Source organism: Lynx rufus, unplaced genomic scaffold, assembly GCF_022079265.1.
Source record: "Lynx rufus isolate CCGP_SWC_20201006 ecotype Redwood Valley unplaced genomic scaffold, mLynRuf1.p SCAF_5, whole genome shotgun sequence".
In the NCBI taxonomy this organism is placed as follows: domain Eukaryota; kingdom Metazoa; phylum Chordata; class Mammalia; order Carnivora; family Felidae; genus Lynx; species Lynx rufus.
Genome location: NW_025814867.1, coordinates 140,499,786 through 140,524,703, shown reverse-complemented (window position 1 = coordinate 140,524,703; position 24,918 = coordinate 140,499,786). Strand labels below are relative to the sequence as shown.

Here is a 24,918-nt window from a genome sequence, read left to right as displayed (position 1 = left end):
ATTCTGATAGCATATAGAACTATGAATACAGCCTTTTCCGTGTATTCACACTTGGGATTTATTTCTCCGTGTAGGCCTTTATCTTTGGATTCAGATTTTACCCCATAACCTCAACCTGCCCACATCCAACGGCTCACTCGTTGAAAGATATTCCTGATCTCTGAAATTTGACCCCAAGCTAGTACTGCCCTATGGTGGCCACCAGCCCCGTGTGGCTGTTGAGCATTTGAATTGTGGCCAGTCCAGACTGACACGTGCCATAATGTAAAATACACGGCAGATATCGAAGAGTTAGTCTGGAAAATGGCAGGGGGAGAGTGTAGACCGTTTTAGGGATAATTTTTTACATGGATTGCGTGTTGAAATGACAACGTTTAGGATCTGCTGGGTGAAATAAAGACTATTACCAAAACTAAGTTGACCTTTTTTAATGTGACTCCTAGAAACTTAAAACTGCTTCCGTGGCCTGTGTTCCAGTGGACAGCCCTCCTCTGTGCTCTTTCATGAAGGACTCTGTGTCTCCTCCATGGAGCTGGGTCCACAGTGGGATTCAGCAATACTGAGTGGGAGCAGAGATGATCTCTTAAAATTAAACCAAATTGTTTCAGGTGTTAATTTGTATCCTTGTCCCGCATCTTATCTGAGCTCCTGTGGCCAGAAGGTATCATTCTCCTCCCCTTTTCGTGCATGGAAATCACTAAATCCTCCTGAGTCATTCTGTCACTTTCTCCCTTCCGGCTTCAAATGCAGAATTCTTTCTACCCTATTCCTAAAATTGTGCCAGAATGAGAAATCTATGGGACAAGACCCAGGCTTATGGGAAGAAGGCATGAATAACTTGATTTTATATATATATTTAACGTTTATTTATTTTTGAGAGACAGAGACAGGGCGCAAGCATGGGAGGGGCAGAGAGAGGGGGGAGACACAGAATCTGAAGCAGGCTCCAGGCTCTGAACCGTCAGCACAGAGCCCGACGCGGGGCCCGAACTCACGGACCGCGAGATCATGACCCGAGCCGAAGTCGGCCACTTAACCGACTGAGCCCCCCAGGCACCCCGTTATGCTGTGCGTATTTTAACGTAATTAAAAGAAAAGGCAAAAGACAGGCCATTGTAACAAGTGTTTCATAATAACCTGTAACCTGAAAAAACAAAGCAGCCGAAACGTTAATAAGATTAGTTATAATGGATTACCTTCAGTCCATTCTCGCTGCCTGAAGGAACAGCTGAATCAAATCACTTGGGAACTTGTTACACAGGCAGACTGGGTCCCACCTTCAACCTGTCCAGTCAGAGACTGTGCTTTAACAAGATCCCCAGGCGATGCGTGTGCGCCTCGAAACCCGAGAAGCCCCCTGCTGTTTGCACAGTTTCTCAGTGTAGTCGGTGAACCACCTGAATCAGAATCCCTCTGGGGAGGTCTGTTTTTCAGGCACATCCCACACGCCCAGATGCAGGTGCTGGGATCAGAGGGAGGAAGGATGGGTCTATATGCTGAGGCCGCATGCCAGGGGTTTCCGAAGCATTTTAGAGTTTGTACACCCCTGATCTGGAAAGACTTAGCCATTATTTTCATAATTCTGTCTTTTAACTGATGTTGGAATTACTACAGATGTAAGTAACAAAGAAGGCCCATTGTTGATAAAACAATGAATATGAGTAACACAGCAAAAGAGAGGCAACAGATTTAACTAATCTGGGGTCGGTTAGCCAGGAAGCCGTGACGCAGAATTTGTGGAATGTGGTAACACTTTACTCGGGTGTAGTGAGCATTACAGTTGAGCCAGACCTGGAGCCCAGCCTGGTTCTGTTATTAGCTGTGCAGAAATTACTCTTCAAGCGTGAGATTCCTCACTTGTGAAGGGTAATTGAATTCTATGATGTCGCGTGTACATTTCTAAGTCAAGGTTAAACTTAGAAACCAAAGCATCTCCTTTCCTATTGATATGTGTGAGGACTCTGAAATTCTTCAGGTTTTTAAAAGAATTTAAATGCTGCACATCACACAAATGATTCGCTGAGAGATTTGCTTAGAAGACTGTAAACCAAACTCTGTCTAGTTATTATAAATGCCATAGAAGAGAAGCCCATCTTAGCAAGATCTTTTTAACCCCAGTTTCTTTGCAGCTATAGTGATTTCACAGACACCGTTTTGAAGGCCAGAATGGTGATGCAAAGGCAAATAGGTATGAAATTTTATATGGAGACTTCCAAAAAAGTTTTTAAGTAAACTTGAAGTTTTAGACTTAGAGAAAAATTGAGATGATGGCCCAGAGGATGCCCATATACCCCCTCAACCAAGTTTCCCTTATTATTAACATCTTCCATTGGTCTGGTACATTCCTTGCAATCAATGAACCAGTTTTGAAACCTTATTATTGATAAAGTTCATACTTTGTTCAGATTTTTTTTAATTTTCAGGGTCCCCTTTAGGAAACCCATCACATTTGGTTGTCAGATCTCCTTAGCCTCCACTTCGCTGTGACAGCTTCTCAGACTTACCGTGTTTTAAATGACCACGGCAGTTTTCAGGGGTACCTGTCAGGTATTTTAGGTCGTGCTCCTGTGTTGGAATTGTCTCCTGGTTGGACTGGTGTCACGAGTGTTTTGGAAGACCACAGAAGTAAGGTGCTCTTCTCATCGTATGTCATTTGCGCATGTTATCAACTTGGTATGTCACCGTTGATACTGACCACGATCGCCTGGCTGGGGTGGGGTTTGTCAGCTTTCTCCAATGTAAAGTTACTCCCTTTTCTACCATTGCCTGCTGTGTTCCGGAAGGAAGTCACCATGGGTAGCCTATAAGGAAAGGAGTAGAGATTTATGCTTCACCTCGTTGAGTGAGGGTAGAGTATCTATGTAGATTGTTTGGAACTCTCCTGCACATATTTGTCCCTTTCCACCTATTTATTTATTTATTCAGTCATTTGTACTTAGGAATACTTTGAGTTATAATCCAAGACTACTTGATATATTTTATGGCTCAAATTATTTCCGCGCTGGCCACTGGGAGCTTTTTCAGTGGGCTCTTGTGCTTATTTGAAATATCTTCTTCTTTCTTTCTTTCTTCTTCTTCTTCTTCTTCTTCTTCTTCTTCTTCTTCTTCTTCTTTTTTTTTTTTCTGAACAAGATGCTCCAGGCTCCTGTTGTATATTTTCTGCACCACCCCCTAGAATCAGCCATTTCTTCAAAAAGACTGTGTTCCTTTTATTGGAGAATGGTATTAAAAACTGAGGTGTGGATGCTAAGTGTGGTCATTGCCTCCAGAGTACCTTACCTACTGGGTCCTCTCAGCTGAAAGAGGGAGCAACATATTTCTGTACACTCACCCTTGTATTCTACATATCTGTACATACTCTTAAAGCCACGCATCTGTATCTGTATTAAGCCAGATACGAGTTCATCTTGATGTCTCCAACTCTCCTGTATTCCTACCACATGGATCATTTCACCTGCTCTACTTATCGGTAAATTCTCATTCCAACAGTGAAAAGCCTGGCTTCCAGCAGCCCTCATCCATTTAGTTAATTATTCAATTTCAGCACACTTGCATAACCCAATCAGACTTGTTAACTCATTCCTACGCGAGGTTTTTTAAAAGCTGCAGAACTGCCAACAAATCTTCATTTTGTTCCTGTCTTTTAAAAATGTATCTGTTGCACTGTTTTCATTGGTTAAGACCAGTGTTATTCAGAGTCTTGGTCAAACGCTATTTCTGTCTTTCACCCAACCTGGCATTTATGCGTGTGTATAAGGCTGTGCTCCCCTCACTTGAATAAATCAGAGAGACAATTTAAGTGAACCTTCTGGTTTTCACTTTATTTTTGCCTTTACCTTAACATGATCCATTTAGTGTCTGCCCTCTGGCAGAGACTTCTGAGGCTAAGAATGCTCAGTTCTGTTATCTAGTAATAGCTACAATGAAATGTTGGCGGTAGCAACAGTCCCTTCTTAAAGCAGTTTGTAATTCACCCTTTTGTCCCCTTGGAGAACCCAGTAACTCCCTCTATGAAGTAAAACTTAACCACAGTTTTATCACAGGAGGAGGTTTGTTGAGAAATATTTTGGCTACTCCGTAAGTATTCTTCCCATCTCTTGAGTACAAGTGCCTCCCAGAAAAATTTCTGTTTGTTAACATATGGAAGTTACAGAATACTGATGCGTAATGAACAAATTCAAGAAAAAAATGTCCATGGAGGGAGAATCTAAAATGGTAAAGTAAAAATTTGCCTGAGTCAGTATCTGTCTGCGGTCCTCATCATGCTATGCATTATGTAGTTGTGTGGGTTAATAAGCATGTAAATCTAGGACATTCTACTTGTCCGCATGGCCACGAGGGACAGATGGAAGGTTCTTGTCCAGCCTGTTTTTGGTCATTGTCAGTATAAAGTATCCTCTAGCTACTGGAATAGGAACAAGTGAGATCCTTGACTCTGTCCTACACCCTTAGTTGATCCTTCAGATTCTTCCTTCAGACTTTATCCAGAATCTTACCATTGCTCACCATTCTCTACTATCATCTTGGTGCAAGACATTGTCATCTCCCACCTGGATTACTGTAACGGTTCCCTACCGGGTCTTTGTACTTCCAATCTGGACCTGTAGGACAGTAAGAATTCATTTAGAAAAACACTCCAGAGTCTTCTTGTGTTACTTAGGGTTCTGGCCAGAGTGTGGGCAATGTTTAGGACCCCGCACAGTCCACTGTCACTCACTCACCCATTGACCTCCTCCCCCTGTCATTCCTTTGTGACAACACTGGCCTCCTCCCTATTCTGTGAACTCAGCAGGCATGCTCCTGCCTCAGGACCTTTGCACTTGTTCCTTCCTCTACCCTGAATATTCTTTCCTCTGTTATCTTTCTGATTTGTTCCCTCACTTCCTTAGGCCTTCACTCAAATGCCGTATTTTCAGGGAGGCTTTCCCTGACTACTCTATTTAAAATTCCACCTCCTCTGCATGACCCCCTCCCACCAATCCCTCTCCCTTTATCTGCTTTATCTCCGTAGTGTTTATTACTGTTTGACCTTCTGGTTTGGGTTTTTTTTTTTCATCATTTCCCACTAGAATTTCATTTGGTTTCATCTCTTTTGTCCACTGTTGTATTCTCAGCATTAATTAAAAGTAGAAAGTATGCGGTTAAGAGTTGGCACAGGAAGCACTGACTGCCAGAGGGAATCCAGGAAACCCCGCCCCTCACAGCCACGCCCTCTGTAGAAAGTGAAAAGATTGGTCACGTGGATTCTGCACTCATAGGGACTCCATCCCGCTGTGTTGACCATGATTACTTATCCATTACATCATAAGCAATGCGCCAGCATAGAACCGTGGGACTATAACTGAACAGTGATAATGTACTGAGAATAAAACCTCACTGCCTTCAGTAGGCACATAGTAGGTGATCAGTAAACAATGAAGAGTAGTTGTTTCTACTCTTATTAACTATAATTAATATTAATACGAGAAGCAGTAGTGGTTGATGAATGGATGCTGGGGTGGGGGGGGAGTAATAATACCAGCAATAATAATTGTTGCAGGCACGGAGCTGAGTGCTATATGAATATTAACTCATTTCGTTTTCCCAGCTCTCCCATTTACTGTGTGTGACCTGGGCTGATTATGTAATTTCTCAGGCTCACCTTCTCCCCTTACACAGTGAGACCATTGTAGTTGCCTCTGAGTGTGGTGTGAGGTGATGTATGGCCACGCCAGGCACGGAGTCCAGAATCACTGAAACCATCCACATCTTACCTGGAGGGCCAGGTCTGGGCCATGTCTCATCTCTCATGGTCAAGTATAGCACAAAGAAGCAAACAGGCTTTGCCACTTTTCAGTGATTATGTTGCCGGAACATTCTTACCCCGACCCCCTTTCTCATCTCCCCTTTCCTGAATCGTTTTTAACTCGAGAGACCAGGAAGGGAGGACGCCCTTTGACCAAATCCATAGACCTCTGACATTTTTAGCCCTTTTATTCCCACGATTCTGGCCGACACCACTTTAGTCTTTGCAAGTTCATAGTAATATTTTTTAATTCTGAAATCTCTGTACCTTGAAGTTCTTAATTATGGTTCTGGAATCTGTAATCAATCTATTCAATCCCACTGTGACTCTGAAAAATCTCAGCCGTGTGCGATGTTGCTCTTTTCCTCTGACAGCCCCCACCCCGTTTCTCCCCGTGCCGTGAATTCAGGGTCCAGGTGGTTTTCATTGTAGCACCTCATACTCAATTCTGGCTTCTTCCTGGAATCATCTGTCTTTTGAAAAGGCAGCATAAGAAAATTGAAAAATACATTCCTATATTTGAATTCCATGATCCGGGAGACTCCACTACTTGCCTGTTTAATATTTATTCCCACTTCTTCCTTTCTAAAAGAACCCCAGATTTTTTTTGTTCACACTGACAATGTGCTCTGCTGAAAATAGTCTCACAGATTCCCTTGCAGCTGAGTGCGGCCAGATAACATAGTGCTGGCATGTAGGATGTAGATAATGGGGAGGAGGGTGTCCATCCCGTGTAAAACAGCCAAGCTGCATTAGGGCAGGAAAACAGGAAGCCATCATCCCTTGGCCTGTTCCTCCTGTTTCCTGCATGCAACTTGGACTTGAAATGAAGACTTGGGTTACCGTGGCCATTTTGACCACGGAACATGAAGACAAAAACCACCGTGCTAAGGATGGCAATACAGAAAGATGGGAATAGCCTGGACCATGAGTGCATCATTGAAAATGTCTAGCAGCCCTAGCCTCAGTACCAGACTTCTTGTGTGAGAGAAAGAACCCCGTCATGTCTTTAAGCCACTGCTCATCGTGTGTCCTGTTGTATGCCGTGCAGTGCATCCCCAGCTGTTTTATGTGGCTTGCCAGGTAATTTAAGTCTAGTTTTATCGTCAAATAGACTGCATCGTCGGTTATAACGTTTCAGCCCTTTTTAGTCTAAAAGTGAATCTGCTTTTATAAAAGCCGAAGAGAATTTGCCAAATAACCCATTTCAACCAGAGTTTAAACAATGAGTTGAGTTACCACTCCTGGATGAAAAGCTTAGAGACTCAGATTTTTAGGCCAATTCCACCGCCAACTGGCTGTGTGGGCAAGCCACTTGACCTCCCATCTGCAGAATGAGGTAATTTGAGCTAGACAATCCTCTCCAAGACCACCAAGGAGCCAGTGGATTTAAGGCCTGCAGAGACCCGGTTGAACTGGGCATCATTGTGCATGTTGCCAAGACTTTTTGGCCAAACCCAGATCTTGTTCATTAGCTTTGAAAATCCCCTTTCAGTTGGAGTGTGTGTGGTGTGTGTGTGTATGTGTGTGTGTGTGTGATATAAATTGTGAATTTTTTTCAACAAGAAACCAGATTGTATGCTTATTCATAAATGTGCACAGTATATATTGATGAATTTATCCCTAGGATTAAATGGTGCCAAATGCCCCAGAGGTCAGCATTAACAGGAATCTGATTTCTCATTATGGTACTTAATTTATTTTGATCGCTTTCACTTGAATTCTTTTAAAAATTGTGTGTATTTTTGGTTTTGGTTTTGGTTTTATTTTTGTTTTTTACCTGAAAGATCAAACCAAAGAAAACCAGAAGGTTTATTTAAAAAATATGTTTCATACAGAAACTCCAGGTAAATACTGTCAGGGTTTTTTTGTTTTGTTTTGTTTTAATTAAAAGACTATTTTTTAAAGCAATTTTAGATTCACAGCAGCACTGAACACAAAGTACAGAGTTCCCATGTGTCTCCAGTTGTATCATAGACATTTAAGAATAATTCTTTTAGACATTTAAGAATAATTCTTTTAGAATTAAAAGGGGAAAGAATATAGGCCATATTAAGCTAAACTAGCTTGTGAGAATGGATTTGTTATATTTTTACCACTCCTTTTTAATTCTTTATTAAAAATTGTTAACAGATTTTTGTGGTTTAATTGCTTAAAATTTCTGATGTGGAACATTCTAGGATGTTTCATCCATTTTGAAAGTAATAATTTAAGCAGGGCTGTAAAACCATCAAGTCATTGCCAAATTTTATTTTAATGTTAGAGTACAATGAGTTTCCTATTTTGCCATTAGTCCTGAGGGCTTATTAAATAACCAGTATTTATCCTTGGGGAAAAAAAAGCAATTTCATTTGAGGAGGCATATATTTCTTGGCTATATACATTGTTAGAAGCCCAAGAGCACCTTTACAATGCTAAATGGAGGCTCCTTTTGCAAATTAAAAAAATTCTAATATCTTTTTACAAATTAATGCAATACGTGTCCTTTTGATGAACATGACATTTACCAAGGCAAGTATCTTTCAACCACTTTGGCTTTTTGCATTAAAATCTAGTCTTCTGAAGACTGGCCTAAAGGCAAGTAAAACAAGACCTTCTGTTTGGGAGCTGTTAGCCAGTTTATGCTGCAAGAACTCTTTCAGGTCAAGGTTGAGAGTATCCAATATTCGCTCCTTATTGTCTCATGAACTGATTTAATAGCCTTGGGCCAGGCATTTATCTTTCCAATAATTACTTGTAAAATTAAAAAAAAAAAAAAAAGAGCACTTAGTGGTTGGACATTTGTGAATATGGTGGTATGGCTTGACTGACCAGAGCCAATAAATGAAGGAGATTATCTTCAAGCCTTTGATCACTTCTGGCCTCCTGTGGCCTTGAAAATTGGGATGCTGAGATATCAAGTATTCTTGCTAACAGCTACAGTTGACTGCCTTTCCTGAGAAACCATCAAGAGTCCACCTGGGGAAGGTGTATTGGCTTTGGATGAGATTACTTTTATTTTCCATTCTCCATCTCCTCTGGATTTTAGTTTGGTTATTTTTGTTTTGTTTGATCATATTCTATGTAAAAGAAAAGGGAAAACGTGATGTCACTTGCATTATTGTTATTTCCTTCCCTATACTGTACATCTTAACGTTCATCTCGGGGACTAGGTTATCATCTCCTGAGAGTAGGTGGCCTTCAGCACGTGTCTTGGCAGTCTTTTCTCCCGCGGGAAGTGAGATTGATACTATAAAAGGTCTGCGCACGGCTGTTGTGACGCTGAGGTGCAGTGACATATGTGACTAGGTGTGTGGGTCCAAGGTGCCCAGGACTCCTGGGTTCCTTTGCCACGCCCCCTACTTGCAGCCCTTGGCGGCTCATATTTCTTGCATTCTCTGTGACTCACAATACGTTGCTCGGAGCATCATAGACTGTCTTAAAAGATTTAAGGAATGACAAGACGAAAGGCTCTTTATCCTCTATGATTTGGTTAGGTTTTTATATAAATATTATTAATTAGACTAAGTGCTTAAGTATCAGGAAACATCTTGCATGTTTGAGCCACAAACCGACTAAAGTTTAAGCGCCTTTATAGAAAGTTTTAAAGAACCCTTTTCTATAACGGGAATAAACAAGTTTTTTTTTCTGCCCCCCTCTGAGGGCCTTTATTGCTCTTCAGGGTGCATTTCAGAATATTTTATGTTAACACACTGTGAAAGAAGAAAATGTGTTCTTTGCTGGAGTGTGGATAACTTTTATATCTTATTTGGAGTCATTGGTTTAAATATGTTCGTGCATGTCTTGCCCAAAGGATGGCAGCACCCTACTCCGTGGTCTCCCTGCTTTCCTGGTCTACCTACGCTCACTTGATAAAAGAGTTTCTCAGAAAAACAAACTTGAGCATGTCATTCCTGTTTAAAGTATCTTTTGGCTTATGTTGCCTCCAAAATGGTATCCAGAACCTTAAATTCTCCAGGTGGGAGTCCAACATTTTTCTCCAGCCTCATTTACTTCTGGACTCCCTTATCCACTCACCTTGTATTCCAGCCATATTGTGCTTTTGTCTCCTCTACAAATACCCTTGCCCTTTTTTCTCTTTTTTACACAAGAAATTCCCTTCTTCTGAAGGGCCTTTTGCCATTCATCCATCCATCTCTCCAGGATGCTCATGTCTGCCAGAACTGGGCCAGGGATTGGGAGCTGAATGTTAAACAAGACAGGTAACTGTCCTTACATCATGGAGCTTCCATTCATTTCTACACGGCATCCTCCCACGTATCCATTTGGACTCATCTCTGATGTTGTTTCTACTTTGAGTTTTTCCCCAGTGCCTCCAAGCAGTGTTCACTCTTTGGGCCCAGTCTACATGTGTTACATCTCTTCTTTATCTCGGTTACAGCATTTCGTGTCTTCATCAAGATACCGGTTGCCTGTTGTGTACAGAATCTGTGCTAAAAGCTGGGGATACTTGGGGGATACTAAGTGTGGCTCAGTCGGTTGAGCGTCCAACTTCGGCTCAAATCATGATCTCGCGGTTTGCGAGTTCAAGCCCCATGTCGGGCTGTGTGCTGACAGCTCAGAGCGTGGAGCCTGCTTCATATTCTGTGTCTCCCTCTCTCTCTACCCCTCCCCTGCTTGCTCTCTCTCTCTCTGTCAAAAATAAATAAACATTAATTTTTTTTTTTAATCTGGGGATGCTCTAGTGAACAAATAAAAAACTAAGCCTGTAGCTTACATATTGGAATTATCCAACTTTTACCCTCATAAGAATGTAAGCATTCTTGTAGGACTTTATGTAATATCTTTATTATATCTGTGGTACCAGGAATGCTAGAAATAATTTGCATGATCCACATTTTCTTTAAAAATACAGCAAAAGTCTAAGGCACAGTCTTCATAATTTAATTGAATTAATCTCTGTGTGTGTGTCACATATATAAACATATGTATGTCTATAATTTTAGGAAGTAGAAAAATGCTAAATTTTGTAATAGTTTACAAACAGATTAAATGTCCAAGAAGGGGAGGGAGGGATGAATAATTATTTATATTGATTCCACTCAAATGATTGCCCAGACAGTGTCAATCTGCATTTTTTCCCTCCTCGTTGTAATTCACTGGAAGCCTTTTGCATGATTAACTTTGCAGTCAGAGATATATGTTAATTACATAAAGATTTCGCTTAAAACATGTAGGAAGTATTTTCTTTTAATTTTTTTTATGTTTATTTATTTTTGAGAGAGAGAGCAGGGGAGGGGCAGAGAAAGAGAGGGAGATACAGAATGTGACACAGGCTCCAGGCTCTAAGCTGTCAGCACAGAGCCTGACATGGGGCTCGAACTCAAGAACCGCGAGATCACGATGTGAGCTGAAGTCAGAAGCTTAATCGACTGAGTCACCGAGGTGCCCCATGTAGGAAGTATTTTAACCATGAAGGTTGATATAGCAAGAAACTGGGCTCAGGACACAGGACTGTACATTGTAACAGTACTTGTCTTTCAGTACTGGATTGATTACTTGGTCATTCAAAAAGCTGTATAACTTCTGAAGTACTTTTAGCCCTTCTTTGCTCGATATCAGCCCAGTGATAAGACATCTGTGATGCAGATGGAATGACACGAAGTGTTTTCCTTTCTTGCAGTTGGCGAGTTTGTAAGTGATGCCCTCCTTGTTCCTGACAAATGCAAATTCTTACACCAGGAGAGGATGGATGTTTGTGAAACCCACCTTCACTGGCACACCGTCGCCAAAGAGGTACCAGCCGTACATTTGTTCTTTTAAAGTGAAGATTTCCTAAGGAGACGTGTCACGACATGTTAGAAGATGTTTTCAGGCAATAGCTATGTTGATAAACAAGCTATAATTTTTAAATTTTATTTTAAGGATTTATTTATTATTATTATTTTAATGTTTATTCTTGAGAGACAGAGAGAGAGAGAGAGAGAGAGAGAGCGCGTGTACGCGTGAGCCAATGGAGGAGGGGCAGAGAGAGAGAGAGAGGGAGACACAGAATCGGAAGCAGGTTCCAGGCTCTGAGCTATCAGCACAGAGCCTGGAGCCTGCTTCCGATTCTGTGTCTCCCTCTCTCTGCCCCTCCCCCGTTCATGCTCTGTCTCTCTCTGTCCCAAAAATAAAATAAACGTTGAAAAAAAAAATTAAAAAAAAAATATTTATTTTTGAGGGAAAGAGAGAGACAGAGTGTGAGCAGGGGAGGGGCAGAGAGAGAGAGAGACACAGAATCTGAAGCAGACTCCAGGCTCCGAGCTGTCAGCGCAGAGCCTGATGTGGAGGAGATCATGACCTGAGCCAAAGTCGGACGCTTAACCGACTGAGCCACCCAGGCACCCCTATATTTATTTATTTTTTTTTAAGAACTGTCGAGCAGTAAACTTTTAGGAGTCCAAAACAGATTTAGTTAGCTAGATCTATTATGTGTCTATGCCATGTTGTATAAATCAGAAACTAGAATCTTACACTGCATAAACCTTATAATATACCTTTTTCCCGATGATTTTTTGCCAAATTATTTTTTTTAACCAATTGCTTGCTTTCTTTTGTCATATACAAAGCTTTTGTAATTTGACCTTTTTCCCTGTCGTCTCTTGGGGAATACAGTGGCGGAAGAGTACCAGTACCAGTGGTCTCTTCAGTTACGCCATCCAATTTTGTGTTTGCCACACCATACCGCCACCTTCATTTTTCCACAGTGGTTGAATCACTGGATTCACCAGTGCAAACCTTTGTCAACCCCTGCTTTTGGCAAAGTGGACAAGACCTAAGACAATTAGCATAAAATGTCCCTTTTTATTATCATCTTCAAAAGTGCTTTGTGCCTTTGATATATCATGAAAGTGTTCTCGTAAGTGTATATAGTTTTTGAGGAAGACCAGTCTCCTAGAATTAGGCTCCCTTGTCTAGTCTAGTTCATTGGTTCTCAAATGCAGTCAATTTTATTTCCTCCTCCTTCCCCAGGTACATATGCCAACGTCTGGAGACATTTTTGATTGTCACAGTTGGAAGGGGAGGTGTTACCGGCATTTGGGGGCTAGAGGTCAGAGATTCTACTAAACATTCTTCAGTGAACAAGACAGCCTCTCCTCCCTCTGTCCCCTGTCCCCAAGAATTATCTGGTCCAAAATGTCAGTAGTACTGAGGCTGAGAAACCCTGATCTGGCTCACATAGCTTTGAAGTTGTTAGGCAGAAAACACCCCTTAAGAGTTAGCATTAATTTTGCCTTTTATAAAAAAAAAAAAACAAAAAACAAAAAAACTTTTAATTTACTGTAAAACAAAATTTTCTTTATAAAAAAGGAGAGCTTTTTCAATCTTAAAAAAACAGACCAGATACTTTGAAGCTTAGCTACCCATCTAATAACCTCATTTTCTTTTCTTCTTGAGTTAAAAAAAAAAAAAATTGTTACTAAGAAAGAAAAATGACTTTAATTCCTATGAGGTCAAAATACAGTCTGTAATATTTTCATTGTTTATCCATATGTGTTGAATTATTAATCTTTCCTCTGTCACCAGTGGATGCCTTCAAAGCTTTATGTTAATCTCGAGTTGTGCAAACCTCGCAAATCCCAGGAAAGCAAAAAAGATGTTGAAAGAGAAATCTCTAATTTAGACTGTAAATTTTGATTCATAGCAGAGGATAATTTCTTTTCTTCCCAGGATTGTTATTCTGGAAGTGAGCCAAGAGAGTTCAAATTTCTAGAGTAAGATACATCCAAGTGAGAGAAACTTCCATCTGTAACGGAGATGGAAGTAAGCTGGGGATGTACATCGAGCCGTCACGTCTTCCTGATACGCTAATGACACAAGAAAGCACTGGTTCTCTGATATCTATTCACAATACAGTTCTCTTCTAGATCCTTTTTCCCAATTAGTTTCCATTCCGGTTGTTTTTATTAATTTCCGTAATATCACAACATAGCCTTCTTAAATAAGTAATACGTAGGTTTTAAAATAAGGGTGCCAAAGTGGTCTGTGCTGAAGACACTTGTAAATCCACTCAAAAATGCAGATGGTCCTTTGCACTGTCCAACTGGCCCTTGGTACGTTGGGTCTCTGTCAGTTACGAGATTGGGGCTTTTCTTACAAAGAAACCAACGCACTCTCACTGTTTCCTCCTTACCTTGCTGTAGACCTGCAGTGAGAAGAGTACCAGCTTGCATGACTACGGCATGTTGCTGCCCTGTGGAATTGACAAGTTCCGAGGAGTGGAATTTGTCTGTTGCCCGCTGGCCGAGGAGAGTGACAATATTGATTCGGCAGATGCAGAGGAGGATGACTCGGACGTCTGGTGGGGCGGAGCAGATGCAGACTATGCCGATGGGAGGTAAGGTGGCTTTTGTGTTTGTTCTCTCGTGGACGCCAGAACGTCCAGATTACAGTCTTGTTTCTTCTACAGATGTATCTTCCCGTTTCTCATTAAAGGGATCTCTGCCCACTCCTGTCCAAGTTTGCTTGTAGGAGGGAAATAAAATCTAAACCACGAAGTCCTATTATGGTAATGGCCACCTGTGTAACCTAATTGATCAACCACCGCTGAGTTACTTTTAGCTGTTTTATGTCGGTGTCCAAAGTTGGGATCAAAATACCACTGATACTATAATAGGTAGTTCTGTAGAGAATTGAAATCTGAGTGAGTGACTGGCATTCTGTTTTGGTCTAGAATTTAGAAATATTTTTTAAACAAGATTTTGGAATTGCTTCATCAGTCAGTAGCTAAGTCTGAATTTTTTGTTAGAAAGGTTGGTTTTGTCTTTTGGTTCATTTTTGTCAGTTTTTTTGGCATTTAATCATCTCTTTGTGAATGACGCCAGAGGCATTCATAAATGTTTGCTTAAAGTTCTTTATCTTTGATTTCATGATAGTTAAAAGAATTGTATTTTCACCTCTTTGGGATCTTAAACCCATAACTTCTAGATGCTTATGTTTTATTAAAAGCAAACCTCTATATTCACATCATCAAGTTATAAAACTAGAAGTTGGGGGTTAGAAAGGTTACCTGCTTCGGTCATCAGTTTCACGCTCCATCATCCCCCAGTGGTGATGATTATCTCACTTCTCTTTTTCCTTCAGGACCCCCTCAAATGTTCCCTGGTGTCACAGGTTTTCCAATAGAACATTAAGTATGAATTTGTTAAGACTGATGGTTATTAATATAAAGTTTTCTGACTTACAGAGTCAGGTACAGATCTTTTATAATGTATTTTGTAGAATTAAAAAATTAAATTTAGGGGCGCCTGGGTGGCGCAGTCGGTTGGGCGTCCGACTTCAGCCAGGTCACGATCTCGCGGTCCGTGAGTTCGAGCCCCGCGTCGGGCTCTGGGCTGATGGCTCAGAGCCTGGAGCCTGTTTCCGATTCTGTGTCTCCCTCTCTTTCTGACCCTCCCCCGTTCATGCTCTGTCTCTCTCTGTCCCAAAAATAAATAAACGTTGAAAAAAAAAAAATTTAAAAAAAAAAATTAAATTTAAAAAATAATTTTACAAAAATACAACTAGATTTTTCAAACATATAAGGCATCCTAATTGTCATTTCTTGCCAGTTTAATAATATCAGGTTTCCCTTTAGGGGCTATTTTCCAGTTTTACTGTAACTTTTTTTGTTAGTTAAGCTCTTTTGTGTTCCCTCTTTGCTAGATTGAGAAAAATTGTGTTCAGTGTAGCAGGATATGGAGCTAAACAGACAAATCGGGGAATTACAAAAGAGAGAAAGAAATAAGGGAAAAGCCAACTGTATGCTTCACAATATTTCTCTCTGTAAAAGTTGGAAGTTTATTAGAATAAACTCCTTCTCTGAGGCCATTAAACCCCAGGGAGAGCAGGACTTGCCAATGGGAAAGCGTCTGAGCTCTTTTTCCACAGGATGGATGGATTGTGTTCTGGGCCGTGGCTGGGCCCCCACCAGTATTCCATGAGCCAGGTATAGAGAAATGTCTGTTGGTTTGGGTTTAATGGCTGCTTTGTCTAAAAGTTGGAATTGCCTAGTTCTTTTTGCTTTTATGATAGTTTTTTTGTATTTTTCTTCAGTCATATCTAGATTTGAAATTTTCAGAGTGAGTTCTTGAAAGAATTCTTGTCATCGGGGCTCTTACTACATTATGCCAGTGCAACCAGTATTGAAAAGGGAATTTGAAGCTGGACAGCCATTTTCTTTGTTCATAGCCTGTTAGATACTTGATCATTCCACATCACTAAATTGACTCCGTACTTCATCAACAACCCAAATAATGCCGAGTAAACCAAGAGAGCTCCATGATTGCTGTTAAAATTAGACAGCTAGCTGTGCACTTGTAACCCTGTATCAAGGTTGGTGACCAACCATTCATGACCATTCATATAGAAGGGACTTCTGTAATTAAGAGTGGGTATTTTGGAGCACCTGGGTGGCTCAGTCGGTTAAGTGTTTGACTCTTGATATCAGCTCAGATCATGATCTCACAGTTCATGAGATCAAGACCAATATCAGCCTCTGCACGGACAGTGTGGAGCCTGCATGGGATTCTCTTTCTCTTTCTCTCTGCCCCTTTCCTGCTCATGTGTATGTGCACCTGTTCTTTCTCTTGCTCTCAAAATAAATAAATAAAAAGAATGGATATTCTTGTTGTATCCTGAGAGTGACAGGCTTTTGCCAGGGTCTCTTTTTTCCCTCAGTTAACACTTTTTTTTTTTTATGTCTTGTAAAACCTACTTTCTATTGGGAATAGATTTGGATGTGTCTTTTTTTTTTTCCTTCTGCAATCCCTTCAATTTACTGACCTAATTGAAAGCATTACTAACATGATATTTTATGAAACCTTCTCAATGGCCCTTTCTTTTCCTGCACCCCTTCTCACCAGTGTTGGAAAGAGATCCATAGGGCTTCCTCATTTATTTATTACTGTTATTCAGTAATTAGATTCTTTGATATCCAGTCTCTCTGGTTAAAACCACTGTCTTCTGTGGCAGTCACCAAACTATACGATGCCAGTGTATTATTCTTTAATGTTGTTTGTTGTTTTTTTTAATTTGCTGTATTACCTACAACTAGGGCAACTATGCAATATATTATTCAAACCAGATTTGACCCTAGGACCACAGTGTATAAGCACAGACTGAGCTATATGGTCATACTAGCTATCTCTATCTTTAGCCATATCACCATCCAGGTTGGCAGCTAGCTGAAATGCTAGCTGGCTCCTTCCTAGTCCCCTTTATTTAAATTCCATTTCTGCTGGCTGCAACACAGATATCCCTTGGACTCTGTCATCACTTAGAAATACCGTACCCATAGGGTTTGTCAGCTTTGACATTCCTCTCTGACCAGGATCTTCTCATCTTACACCCAAAACACTCATTGAGTCTTCTTGAATTTCACCCTGCTTTCATAATCCCCTCCCCAATTCAGGCTCTTAATCCATTATCCTCTTTTTCTTTTCTTTTCTTTTCTTTTCTTTTCTTTTCTTTCTTTCTTTCTTTCTTTCTTTCTTTCTTTCTTTCTTTCTTTCTTTCTTTCTTTCTTTCTTTTTCTGTTTTGGTTAGGAGGGAGGGCCCTTCCTAATGTGGATGGACCCAATGGGTAACTATTTCTACATATTCATTTGAATATCCTGGAGTTGTCGATACCTGTCACATTTTCTTACCAAATTTTGTCAATCTTTTGTATTTGGGAAAAAGTAGTTTCTCCCTTTTAATGCTTCCGAGTTTTGTAAGGTTGATGTATCATGTCATGTAACCCTACCAGTTAATTCTATTTCTTATTCATGCTGTAACATCAGCTGGGATCTTAGTGTTAGTAGATGTGTCTAATTGTCATTATTTGATGACCTATCACCTTCCACATAGCAGCTGACCCAAGCCACCTTCATTCTCCTTGGTTCCTGGCATCACTCTCCTTCATGCTCCACACATGACCCCTAAATAGTCCCTTATCATGAATTTCTGCATCATGGTACCTGGGAGTTTATAGGTGCTTGTACATGTTTATTGAGTAAATTCATGAATTTTCTTGATATCAGCTTGAGGTATCTTGAGAGGTACCTCAACATCTTTCTCTTTCTACCTTCTTCCATTTCTTCGTTTCCCATTTTCCCTGTTACGATTATGTTCTATCTGAACGCGACTTGATTACCTCCACTCCTTTTCTTGGATTTTTTTAACAAAATGTATTCAAGACTTTTTTAATGTAGTTTTAGGGTGACTCAAGTCAGTTGAGCGTCCGACTTCGGCTTTGGTCATGATCTCACAGTTCGTGAGTTCAAGCTCCACATCAGGCTCTGCGCTGACAGCTCAGAGCCTGGAGCCTGTTTCAGATTCTATGTTTCCCTCTCTCTCTCAAAAAATTAATGAACGTTAAAAAAAATTTTAAATAATAAAGTAGTTCTAGGTGAGCAGAATGTACACAGAGGTCCCGGATATCCCCGCCCCCTTCACACATGCATAGCCTCCGCATCATCAACAGCTCCCACCAGAGCAATACGTTCGTTACAATTGACACATTATCATCCCACTTCCCTACTTTCCAGTCAGGGCCCAGCTCACCCTTGGGGTGCATACTGTGGGTTAGGACAGATGCGTAATGACATGTACCCATCCTCACGGTGTCGTACAGAGTATTTTCACTAAAATCCCTTTGTGTTTCCACCTGTTCGTCCCTCCCACCCTTCAGCCCCTGGCAACCACTGATCTTCCTCTTGTCTTCGTAGTTTCACCTTATCCAGAATGTCACATCATTGGAATCATACAGCATGTAGCCTTTTTCAGATGAGGTGCTTTCGCTTAGTTAGTAATATGCATTTAAGATTCCTTCATGTCTTTTCATGGCTGTCTTTCTAGCTTGTTTCTTTTTAGTGCTGAATAATACTTCATTGTCTGGATGAACACAGTTTATTGGTCCATTCATCTACTCCAAGACAGCTGGATTGCTTCCAGGTTTGGGCAGTGTGAATAAAGCTGCTGTAAGCATCCATGTGCAGGTTTTTGTGTGAACCTAAGTTTTTTGTTCCTTTGGGTAAATACCCAGGAGCCCGATTGCTGGATCATATGGGAAGAGTATGTTTAGTTACAGGAAAGCGGCAAACTGTCTTCCAAAGTGGGTGTCCTGTTTTGCATTCCCACCAGCAGTGAGTGACAGTTTCTGATGGTCCACTTCCCCACCAGCTAGTGGTGTCATCAGTGTTCTAGATTTTGGCCATTCAAATGGGGGTGTAATGGTATCTCATTGCTTTAATTTGCATTTCCCTGATGACACACGACGTGGAGCATCTCTTCATACGCTTTATGCCACTCACATATCCATTTTTTTTTTTTAATTTTCAGTCTTCCTTATCATTTATTTGCCCCTTCACCTCTACCCACAGAGTGCTGTTTGTGTCCCGAACTGACACTGCCTGAGTTCAGGTCATCATTTACTGGCTACTAGGCTAACTTTTGTGACTGTCCCTTACTACCTCAGCGGCTCACTTGCCCCTGTTAACCTTGGTGCTTTTTTTCTTAAAGGACCCACCATACCTTGACTTCTTATTACTTGGCATTCATTCTACCTGACCCACAAACCTCTGTTTATTCTCTTCCCAGATCATTCTCCATGCCTGAGTCATGTTCCCATTTTGCGTTTCTGATCCTGTTCACACTTGGTAGAAAATACTGGATGATCCCTGCAGCCTATAGGAAAGTTCAGATTCCCTTGCAGGCCATCCAGAAGTCATTACCTGGCCCTAGCCTGCATTTCACCATTCTACGTATGCCTCACCTTACCTACTGCACCTGCACACCTCGACCTTTTCTTTGCCTAGGCTATCGATCCCACCTTTCTAACCCCTTCTGCAATCAAATGCTCTACCCCTGAGCTATACCCCCTCTAGCCCCTTCTGAAAATGTGTTTCCTTTTTCAGAAGATGGTGTTAATACGCCACAAAGACATTTGTCAATTCTAAAGTGCTAGACCTGTAAAATCCTATGTATTTTTTAACATTCACCCCAAAAGACCCCTCTTTTACAAGTCTGCTCTGATTATCCCTTGAAATACTTTGCTTCACTGTCCTACCCTTGCTTTGTATTATTTATATTGAGTTTTCTTCCAGTTGATTGTAGTCATTTCTTTCTTTATCTGACACAATCTAACCTGTAGTTTATGTACCAAAAATGTCTTGCACATTGGTCTTCAAGAAATATTAGCCAAATTCAATTATTTATTTAAAAACATTTTTCATAGCTTTTGGTAAGGACTTCATGGCCCATAAATAGATGTTATAGACACGCTTGTGTTTCAGCTCACTTGTGTCCCTTAGAAATATAAGGTGAGCCACACAATGCACATTATACTTTCTAATAGCCACTTTTGAAAATAGCAAGAAAAAGCTGGTGAATCCATTTTGATAAGATTTAATCCAGTATATTCAAATATTATCATTTCAAGATGTAAATAATCTGAAAAAGTTGTTAATGAGATATTTTTTGGGGTTTTTTGTTTGTCTCTTTCATACAAGGTCTTTAAAATCTAGCACATGCTTTCCGCCTATAGCCTGTCTCATTGGGACTTGCCACATTCCAAGTGTTCTGTGGTCACACATGGCTGGTGGCTCCCGTACTGGACATCATAGCCCTTGATACTTCAGATTTCGAATCACTCTTTATTTTCCGTTAAGACAATGGGTTATAGGGGCGCCTGGGTGGCGCAGTCGGTTGAGCGTCCGACTTCAGCCAGGTCACGATCTCTCGGTCCGGGAGTTCGAGCCCCGCATCAGGCTCTGGGCTGATGGCTCAGACCCTGGAGCCTGCTTACGATTCTGTGTCTCCCTCTCTCTCTGCGCCTCCCCCGTTCATGCTCTGTCTCTCTCTGTCCCAAAAATAAATAAACGTTGAAAAAAAAAAAAAAAAGACAATGGGTTATATAGCCAGTAATACATTCTAAGGTGGAATTCTTACTTTTTTATTACTTTTGTAACTGTCCGTGTTTTTAAAATTTAAAGGAATTGTTTTGAACTTACTATAGTTAGGGTATCCGGTTCCTTGTATCACTTCATTTTTTCAGTGTTTGTCTGTTAGCCCTGCAGGCGTGTATTCCTTTATCCGCATCTGGCAAAGCAAGTGGCAAAAGGAAGAGCTTTTGCATCACTGACCTGCCCACAAGCTGGGCTCCTGCCAGCTGGCAGCTTCCCAGTTCCAGGAGCTAGCCCTCCTTGTGACACTTGAAATGCAGAATCAGTACAGGAATTTGACACATCTTTCTTAAAACTTCCTCTGGGGACACCATATGACAGTTTTTGAAGAGGAGAAAATGTAGCGTTACTCTGATCCTCCCAGAAACAAAATTTGACCCACAGTTGAATACGCTTTGTTGGTTGGTGGGTAATGAGATTTGTTTTGGTAGGAGGTGAGGGCTTTCCTATGGCTAATGCGGCGTTTAGAAGAACATTCTTGGTAGGATGAGCTCTGTGTTAATGACCTTATTGAAAAAGAGGTAAGTCTTTCGAAAGAATGAATGTGGACAAATCAGTTATTTGTAAAGTTCTTTGGTAAATAACTCGGTATTTCTCTCTCCAGTGTTAACAGTGATTAAGTTCTCAGACCCCCTCAAAATACCTTTTTATGCGATCAGTAATGTAGCTTGCTTATGTGAATAGGATGCGGATTCCAACTATCATGGGTAAGAATTTTCTATTGGAAAATTCACTAGAAAACTAACATACGCAGTCTGGCCTTGCGAGTGCAGATCTGGGGTGCAAATTTGCTCCCACCTGGATCCATAGAATACAACCGAAAATCCGTTATCATCCACGGGGCTTGTTGAATTTGTAACGCAAATAACATAAGGGAAGACCCTAGTAACAGCATTTTCCCTCGGGGGAGTGGGTCCTTCCTCTCCAAAGTAGGTCCCCACATTGTTTCCCCCCAAACAAAATCTCAAATGATACAGCTTCTTGTTTTCAGGGTGGCAAACATAGATGAGTCTGTTTTGAGAGGTAACCTAGTGTATCTTCTTAGATAATGAGAGGATATTTCTTTCTTTTTAATTAAAAAAAAAAAACTCCACTTAAAATAGATCCAGATGACTGATGGCTTTTGACTGCATCTCACTGTGCCCTTCTTTGAACTGTATTTTGTAGCTCAGGAGAGTTTTCTTTCATTGATTAAGGTTTCCTCAACAGTGTGTGTGTATGTGTGTGTGTACACGCATGTGTGGGCACCTGGGAACACACAATATCTTAACAGCACTCACTGAGCCCAGGCAACTGAAACACTTCTGACGGCCTTGCCCTGCTTTGTACCATAAAAGCCAGCCCAGCACCACTGACTTACCAAGGTACGGAGGACCCTTTATATTATTATGATTTCTAATACTTGCAATTATCTTACAAAAGTAAGAATAAAGGGATAGTGAAAAATAACTTTGTTTAGAAATTTTAATAAGAATTAATATAGTAAAGGGGCACCTTATAGTAAAGGGTGGCTCAGTCGATTAAGGGGCCAACTTCGGCTCAGGTCATGATCTCACAGTTCGTGAGTTCGAGCCCCGCGTCGGGCTCTGATGCCTGGAGCCTGTTTCAGATTCTGTGTCTCCCTCTCTCTCTGCCCCTCCCCTGCTTGAGCTCTGTCTCTCTCTGTCTCTCAAAAAAATAAACGTTAAAAAAAATTTTTTTAAAGAATTAATATAGTAAACATTTTAATTTGAATTAAAATTTGAGTATGGTAAACCCAGATTTTTGTTACATCTTTTCTTGATTTTGAAGGTAGAGATTTCTGAAATGGGCAGTATTTTGTTTTTAATGGAACTAGCTGCTAAACAGTCACCTGCTGTGCATGAACCTGGGCTATATTCATCTTAAAAATACCGACTGCAGATTTAAAATACATCTCTATTAGGTTACATCCTGTTGTACTTCTTGGTTTTTTTTCTTGAGTTTTCACTGATAATTGTAAAAAGAATTGATACTTTAAAACTTGGAGAGCTCACAATTTTGTTGAAGAGACCAGCCACTTTCTGTCCATTATTACAAAATATTTCTAAGTTTGGATATATAAATCCCCACGAGATTCATCAATCCTTTTTTTTTCTTTTCAACTTTACATTGGTTCTTTACTTCTGATCACCTTTGTACACCCTCCTGCCTTTGGTAGTTGTCTGTTTACAAACCACGTACAAAAAATTTTGTTGCCTAAACATGATAAAATTTATTATGCAAGGATCCTAAAGGAGGAGAAAATGCTGTCACACATCTTTTTAGCAAAAATAGTGAACGGTGTTCTCCTTCCTGTGGAATGACTCCTTGGATGAGAATCCTGTATTTCCTTCTTTGCTTAGAATTCTAACACTGCTCCCTCTTCAGTTCTCCGGCCTGAGAAAATCCATCTAGGATATCGTCATCTGAAGATATCTGATATCTGATATCGTCTGTGGTCTTGCCTGTGTGATCAGTTTCATTCATAGCCAAATTTGTCTAGTATTTGTGAAGTACCTCCTGTCGCTTTTCTTCTGTTTGCTAATGTGGAAAGTGAGCATTTTTGATTTTCAGTTCTGTTCAATTAAAGTCTCCTGACGTGTTTTATAACTTCTGGAAAGGGGATGCAGTATTTTGGAAATGCAGGAATAAATAATCTGCCTGTTGCCTGTAGGCAACTCCTTCAGCCCTTCATTCTTTTTTTAAATTTTTTTTAATGTTTTTATTTATTTTTGAGACAGAGAGAGGCAGAGCATGAATGGGGGAGGGGCAGAGAGAGAGGGAGACACAGAATAGGAAGCAGGCTCCAGGCTCTGAGCTGTCAGCACAGAGCCTGATGCAGGGCTTGAACTCAAGACTGTGAGATCATGACCTGAGCCGAAGTTGGACACTTAACCGACTGAGCCACCCAGGCACCCCAGCTGCTTTTTTTTTTTTAAAGTAGGCTCCACCCCCAGTATGGGGCTTGAACTCAAAACCCTGAGATCAAGAGTCACACGTGCCACTGACTGAGCCAACCAGGCGCCCCTATTCTTTCATTTTCATATTATTTGGTCTTTTTCAGCATAGTTGGAAATAGTCAATCAGAAATGATGAAATAATTCTTGGAATGCTAAAAAATAGGAAAATGTTGCAAAAAATTTTAGTTACATAAAAAGTTGCGGTGGACTGGTAACAGTAATTACAAGATAAAGCAAGCTTTTATTCAATTTTTAAAAAAATAAAATCTCTCTAAAAAGGGTAAAAGCCAGACATATCAACCCTTATAAGAACTTTTCAAAATGAAACTCAAAAGGTAAAATTATGTCTAGTGGATCCTCTTGGTGTTCTGAGGGTTAATAGCTGATTGTATTTCTCAGGGGTTTATATTTGTTAGGAGATCTCTGTGACTTGACACATTAAAATATTCGGGCTTGGGGCGCCTGGGTGGCTCAGTCAGTTAAGCATCCAACTCTTGATTTCAACTCAGGTCACGATCTCAAGGTTTGTGGGTTCAAGCCGCACGGTGCGGAGCCTGCTTGGGATTCTCTCTCTCCCTCTCTCTCTGCCCCCCCCCAAATAAAAAACTTAAAAAATATATATGGCCTAATTTTCTGCAAACTAGGGGCCCAACACATACTAATGGAACTTTAAACAAAAACTACTAAGAAATAACATTCCAGATAGACAATAGTTAAGTGAAATTGCATCGGAAGTCTCTAAATATTTTTAAGCTGGAAATACTGAAAAAAAAAAATGCTAGGACCTCTGGAATATTTTTAACAACTGCTTAGCACCATTACTGTAGTTACTACTTGAATATCTTTTGATGGCTTCGAAAAATGAAATAAAATAGAATGACATTGGAATTCTGAATGAAGGTAAGATTCATCTCTATCTGAGCTTTGGAAGAAAAAGTCCATTCTTAGAGTAGCTTTCCTATTTGAACCAAGTAACTACCTTTTGTTCTTCGGTGTCAAATTGGACGTCTTGGCTACAAATAAAGAACAGCAGGACGTACAAGTTACAGTCATGAGACTTGCTCAGCCCGTTAGCTGTTGGCAAGCACTGTGTGATTGTAAGAAACAAATAAATAAACATCACTTTAGAGCCGTGGTTCTCAACTGGGAGTGATTTTGCTGCCCGAGGGACCATTGGAATTGCCTGCAGACATTTTTAGTTGCCACAGCTAAGGAGGGTGGGTGCTCCTGGCATTTGGTGGGTCGGGGCTGGAAATACTGCTTAGCA

At 40.6% G+C, this 24,918-nt stretch overlaps 1 protein-coding gene across 7 annotated transcripts in view; it reads left to right on the top strand.

Annotated features, from left to right (window-relative positions):
* Positions 1-24,918, top strand: part of APP (amyloid beta precursor protein) — a 272,775-nt gene that overhangs the window by 103,193 nt on the left and 144,664 nt on the right. For 6 of the 7 annotated variants that reach the window (XM_047099054.1, XM_047099050.1, XM_047099055.1 and 3 more), the window contains exons 4-5: positions 11,409-11,521; positions 13,912-14,105. In XM_047099054.1, coding sequence (XP_046955010.1) covers positions 11,409-11,521; positions 13,912-14,105 — 307 coding nt within the window. Of the gene's footprint in view, positions 1-6,664; positions 6,869-11,408; positions 11,522-13,911; positions 14,106-24,918 lie in introns of those variants that run through there. The other variant, XM_047099056.1, reaches the window with a different exon arrangement.